The sequence below is a fragment of the Miscanthus floridulus genome, chromosome 9 (assembly GCF_019320115.1).
Source record: "Miscanthus floridulus cultivar M001 chromosome 9, ASM1932011v1, whole genome shotgun sequence".
Lineage (NCBI taxonomy): Eukaryota > Viridiplantae > Streptophyta > Magnoliopsida > Poales > Poaceae > Miscanthus > Miscanthus floridulus.
Window position 1 is genome coordinate 134619999 of NC_089588.1, and position 5500 is coordinate 134625498.

At 43.5% G+C, this 5500-nt stretch overlaps 1 protein-coding gene across 1 annotated transcript; it reads right to left on the reverse strand.

The window, feature by feature from the left end:
- Window positions 1-971: 971 nt before the first annotated feature.
- LOC136481010 (uncharacterized) lies at window positions 972-4739 on the reverse strand. The gene is made up of 7 exons (XM_066478405.1): window positions 4187-4739; window positions 3725-3811; window positions 3515-3661; window positions 2988-3040; window positions 1739-2546; window positions 1230-1446; window positions 972-1173 (listed from the first exon to the last, which is right to left on the reverse strand). The coding sequence occupies exons 1-7, from the start codon at window positions 4737-4739 to the stop codon at window positions 972-974; spliced, it is 2067 nt and encodes a 688-aa protein (XP_066334502.1).
- Window positions 4740-5500: the final 761 nt, after the last annotated feature.

Genomic DNA, 5500 nt, shown 5'->3' on the forward strand with positions numbered 1-5500 from the left:
GGGAAACGAGGCGGTCTCACCTAGCTAGAAGATGGGGTCGGATTCGAAGCATGGACGACGGTGAGCTCGTGGAGGCAGATGATGTTGAACTGCACACCAGGGTGACACGATTTGAGCAAAATTGAACTAGGGAAAAGGCTCGGGAAGACTCACGGGATCAAGGCGAAGCTTTCTTGCTAGCTTACAGGGGCGAAGGAGCGACGGCCACGGCGAATTGCGAGCTTGGGCGGAGCTCAACAATGGCGGCTAGGGTTTTGGTAGCTCTACGGCTCAAGAGCGAAGCGGCAGGTCGCTTAGGGTTGCAAAGGGCATCGCGGACGTGGTCGTTTGGTCTTTATAGGGACAGGGCGTGGCACGGACGCCCACGCGCGGATCGACGCTCGGTCGGTGTCCGGTTCGACACCGAGCCGGAGGAGGACGAAGGCGACGCTGACGTGCGGGCTCGGTTCTTCAGCGAGACTGAGAGAGAAGGGAGGTGGGCTACGTCTGCTGGATCGGCTTGTTCCAAGATGAAGGCTGCGGCGCTGCTGGGCTGAGCAGGCCGAAAGGAGAAAGAACGGGCCTCTCGGCCAAGAACAGTGACTAGCAAAGTTTTTCCCTTTTCCTTTTTGTTTTCCAGAATTGTTTAAATGCTTTTCAAAAGGGATTTGAAAACCTTTTCTCAAGCAACAAAAACCAGACAAATATAAATCAAATATGCATCAGCATGTAGGCAGCAACATGTTCAGACCTAAGACTAATTTTAATTTCACAAAAAGAATTATTTTGCCTATGTTAAATGCTCGCAGAAGACTAATAAATCAAATTCAACTATTTTAAAGTGATGCAAAGTTTTGGGTGTTACAGATCTACCCCCTTAAGAGAATCTCGTCCTCGAGATTAGGCTGTGCTTACTCAAACAACTGCGGGTATGTCTTTCTCAATTCATCTTCTCTTTCCCAAGTTGCCTCTGCTTCCGAATACCGATTCCACTAAACCTTGCACATCCTAATTGTTTTGCTTCTCGTAACTTTCTCAGCCATATCCAAAATCTTAATTGGAAACTCCTCATATGTCAGATCATCTTTAACAGCAAGTTCCTCTAATGGTATTTGCACCTCAGGCACACGCAAACACTTCTTAAGTTGAGACACATGGAACACATCATGCACACTAGACAGGTTCTTAGGCAATCTAATTGATAAGCCACTTCTCCACATCTCTTTAAAACTTTAAACGGACCAACATACCTTGGTGCTAGTTTACCTTTCATGTTGAACCTTTTCACACTTCTCATAGGTGATACTTTTAAGTAGACATAATCTCCTTCTTCAAATACCAAGTCTCTTATTCGATTATCTGCATAGCTCTTCTGACGGGTTTGTGCCACTCTTAGGTTCTCTCTAATCTTTCTCACCTGCTCTTTGGTGTTTCTAAGCACATCTGGTCCAAACACTTGACTTTCACCTATTTGATTCCAAAATAAGGGTGTTCTACACTTACGCCCATACAAAGCTTCAAATGGTGACATCTTGAGACTCTGTTGATAACTGTTGTTGTATAAGAACTCTGCATAAGACAAACTCTTATCCCAACTAGTTCCAAACTTGCAATGCACATGCTCTCAACATGTCTTCCAAAATCTGATTAAGTCTCTCCGTCGGTCCATCAGTCTGAGGATGGTAGGCTGTGCTAAAATTCAACTTTGTCCCCAAAGAACTATGCACTGTCCTCCAAAATTGAGATGTGAATTGCGTACCTCTATCAGAAATGATCTTCTTAGGAACACCATGCAAAATCACTATCCTTTCCATGTATAGTTCTGCTAACTTTGGTCCTCTATAAGTGGTCTTGACAGGTAAGAAGTGAGCAACTTTAGTCAAACGATCCATAATCACCCATATTGAATCATAACCTCTCTGAGTATGTGGTAACCCCACTATGAAGTCCATTCCAACTTCTTCCCACTTCCACTTAGGTATCTTCATAGGTTGCAACAATCCTACAGGTTGCTGATGCTTAGCTTTCACTCTCTGACAAGTATCACATATAGCAACATACTCAGCTACATCTTTCTTCAGACCATACCACCAATACTTCTCTTTAAGATCCAGATACATCTTAGTACTATCAGGATGGATAGAATAAGTTGAATCATGTGCTTCACGTAGAATTGCATCACGAATGGCTTTCACTTCAGGCACACAGATTCTTTTCCCAAACCATAGAGTCCCATTCTCATCTATGCTGAAGCCTGGAGCTTTCCCAAGCGCTACATTACCTGCTATCTCCCTTAGTTTCTCATCCTCCAACTGACCCTTACATATCTCAAACTCTAGTGTAGGTGTCACTTCTATCTCCATAGCATTATAAACAATACCAAGGTTCAAGTGCTGAAACTCTTCCCATAACTCTTCTGGCACAGGCGCCATCTCAAGCTCATTGGCATATCTCTTCCTACTAAGTGCATCAGCCACAACATTCGCTTTACCAGGATGATAGTGCACCTCCAGATCATAATCCTTGATCAGTTCCAACCAACGACATTGTCTCAAATTCAGATCCATCTGAGTGAATATGTACTTCAAACTCTTATGATCGATAAAGATATCACTCTTATGCCCAATCAGATAATCTCTCTAGATCTTTAATGCATGAACCACAGCTGCTAACTCCAAATCATGAGTAGGATAATTCAATTCATGTTTCCTCAGCTATCTAGATGCATAAGCAACAACCCTACCTTCTTGCATAAGAACACATCCCAAACCTTGACGAGACACATCACAATAGATAGAGAACTTCTTATTTAGATCAGGCAAAATCAGCACTGGAGTTGTTGTCAACCGCTTCTTTAATTCCTCAAAACTAGCTTGACACTTACTAGACCACTCAAACTTAGCATTCTTCTCTAACAGGGCTGTCATGGGTTTAGCAAGCTTGGAGAAACCTTCAATGAATCTTTGATAATAACCAGCTAAACCAAGAAAGCTACGGATCTCACTTACATCAGTAGGTGGCTTCCAATTCAGTACATCCTTCACCTTGCCTGGATCCACTGCTATACCACCATTAGAAACAACATGTCCAAGAAAAGAGACTTCTCTTAACCAGAATTCACACTTACTATGCTTAGCATATAGCTTATGCTCTCTAAGCTTCTGCAGCACCAATCTCAGATGTTCAGCATGATCATCTTCAGTCTTAGAGAATACCAATATATCATCAATGAATACTACCACAAACTTATCAAGATACTCCATAAACACCTTATTCATCATATACATAAAGTAGGCAGGTGCATTGGTCAAACCAAACGACATAACTGTATACTCATATAACCCATACCTCATAGTAAAAGCTATTTTTGGTATATCAGTATTCCGAATCTTCAACTGATGATAACCAGAACGCAGATCAATCTTAGAAAACACACAAGCACCTCTCAACTGATCAAATAAGTCATCAATTCTAGGCAACGGGTACTTGTTCTTGATAGTTACCTAATTAAGAGATCGATAATCCACACACATACGCTGTGTTCCATCCTTCTTGTCAACAAAGATCACAGGCGCTCCCCAAGGTGATGCACTAGGAAGTATGAAACCTTTATCTGGCAACTCTTTCAATTGTTTCTTAAGTTCTTCTAATTCGTTAACCCCCATTCTATATGGTCTCTTAGCTATAGGTGCAGTACCAGGTAATAATTCAATTATAAACTCAATGTCACGGTCAGGTGGCATACCTGGCAAATCATCGGGGAAGACATCTAGAAACTCCTCCACAACACGGTCCTGAGGATTAGCATCATTATCTAGTTGATTCACTGTAGCTGTTGGTGGTGGTTGCACTATCACGCCAACACTGATTTGATCTCCCTTTGGTGTTGTCACTACTACAACTCTCTCCTGACACTGAATCACAGCTCGGTGTTGTTTCATCCAATCCATACCCAGAATCACATCGATCCCAAAAGTTCTCAACACAATAGGACTGACTATGAAGTCTACCCCCCTTAAGGTAAGACTTGCTGAAGGGCAACAATGTGCAGCTGGTATTGATCCCCCCGGTGAATTTACTAGCATTTGAGTCTTCATTGTAATTAAAGGTATGCTATGTGTTCTAACAAATGCTTGTGAAATAAAAGAATGCGAAGCTCCAGAGTCAAAAATAACATTAGCGGGGATAGAGTTGATGTTGAACGTACCCATCATAACTTCTGGTGCTCCAACCACAGTCTCAGGCGCCACATGGTTCACTCTTCCAGTGTTGTACGTGGGCTTCTGGTTGCTATTCTGCCTCTGAGGTGTCTGTTGATTCGGCTTCTGAGGGCAATGGTTAGCATAGTGTCCCACATCTCCACACCGAAAACACCTATTGGGAGTACTAGGTGCACTGCTCTTCATCGAGGTGCTGTTGGGTATTCCCTGGCGTGGAGTTTGATTGCCCATTTGCTGCGGTGTACGCTGGTTCCAATTCTGCTGTTGGTTCTGAGAGCGTTGTGGAAACTGACCACGGTTCCACTGACTGACTGGACCTTGATACCTCTGCCGATTATTATAGCGCGGGCGTGTGTTGCTTCCGGAGGCCTGTCCCTTCATCTTTCTCTTCCTGTCCCTCTCTAATCGCATATTGTCAAGCACAATAGTGTGATTCACCAACTGTTGGAAATTAGCATATGTGTTACCAGCCAACTGCAACCTGAGATCATAGTAAATTCCCTTGAGGAAGAGACGTTGCTTATCTGCATCCTCCCTCATGTCATTAGGAGCATAGCGAGCCAACTAAGCAAACTTGTCGTGATACTCACTGACGGACATAGAACCCATCCTGAGAGATCTGAATTCCTCCTGCTTGAGCTCTATCAACCCATCTGGAATATGGTGTGCCTTGAAATCCCTCACAAATTCTAGCCAAGTGATAGCAGGAGCAGATATGACTCCCACCAAGTTTGAGCTGCTCCCTGAAGCTGTCCCGATACATACAACACCTTTTGTTGAACATCACACTGAGCGATGTTGAGTTGTTTCTCCACTGCGCGTAGCCAATCATCTGCCTCCAAGGGGTCAGCGGCATGAGAGAAAACTAGAGGATGTCCTTGCATGAATTCCCTCCGCTTGTCTCTTGGTGGTGGAGGTGCTGGTGCTTCAATAGGTTGGTTCTGAAAGAACTGCATCATGGACTGCATGAACTGTCCTTGCATCGCCAACACCTCTGCTGCGGTCATGGTTGGTAGTGGGGGTGGTGGAGCACCTCTCCCACGTCCTCTACCTCTTCCACGGCCAGACATCTATAATCCAACCTGAAACATCACCAATATGTAAGAGATAGGCAATTCTGAAAATTTCTGGACGTGATGCAGAATCAGCAGGTCAGAAAAACTGTCATAACTCGAGTTCCAGATATCCAAATAAGATGATCTTTATACAGTTGGAAATATTAAGAAATTATCTACAACTTTCATTTAGACCACATTTTCTGATTTTGACGTTACATTAATCAAAAATAGACCACAACAGAA

Bases quoted from the DNA above. Each gene is read 5' to 3' on its own strand.
- LOC136481010 (XM_066478405.1), bottom strand. From the start codon at position 4,739: ATGAGGGAGGATGCAGATAAGCAACGTCTCTTCCTCAAGGGAATTTAC. The intron at 3,041-3,514 runs GTATGTGTGTGG...ATGGTGGTATAG, and splicing joins CAAGAAGGATGGAACACAGC to CAGTGGATCCAGGCAAGGTG. The intron at 2,547-2,987 runs GTAAGTGAGATC...ATATTCACTCAG, and splicing joins ATTGGAAGCCACCTACTGAT to ATGGATCTGAATTTGAGACA.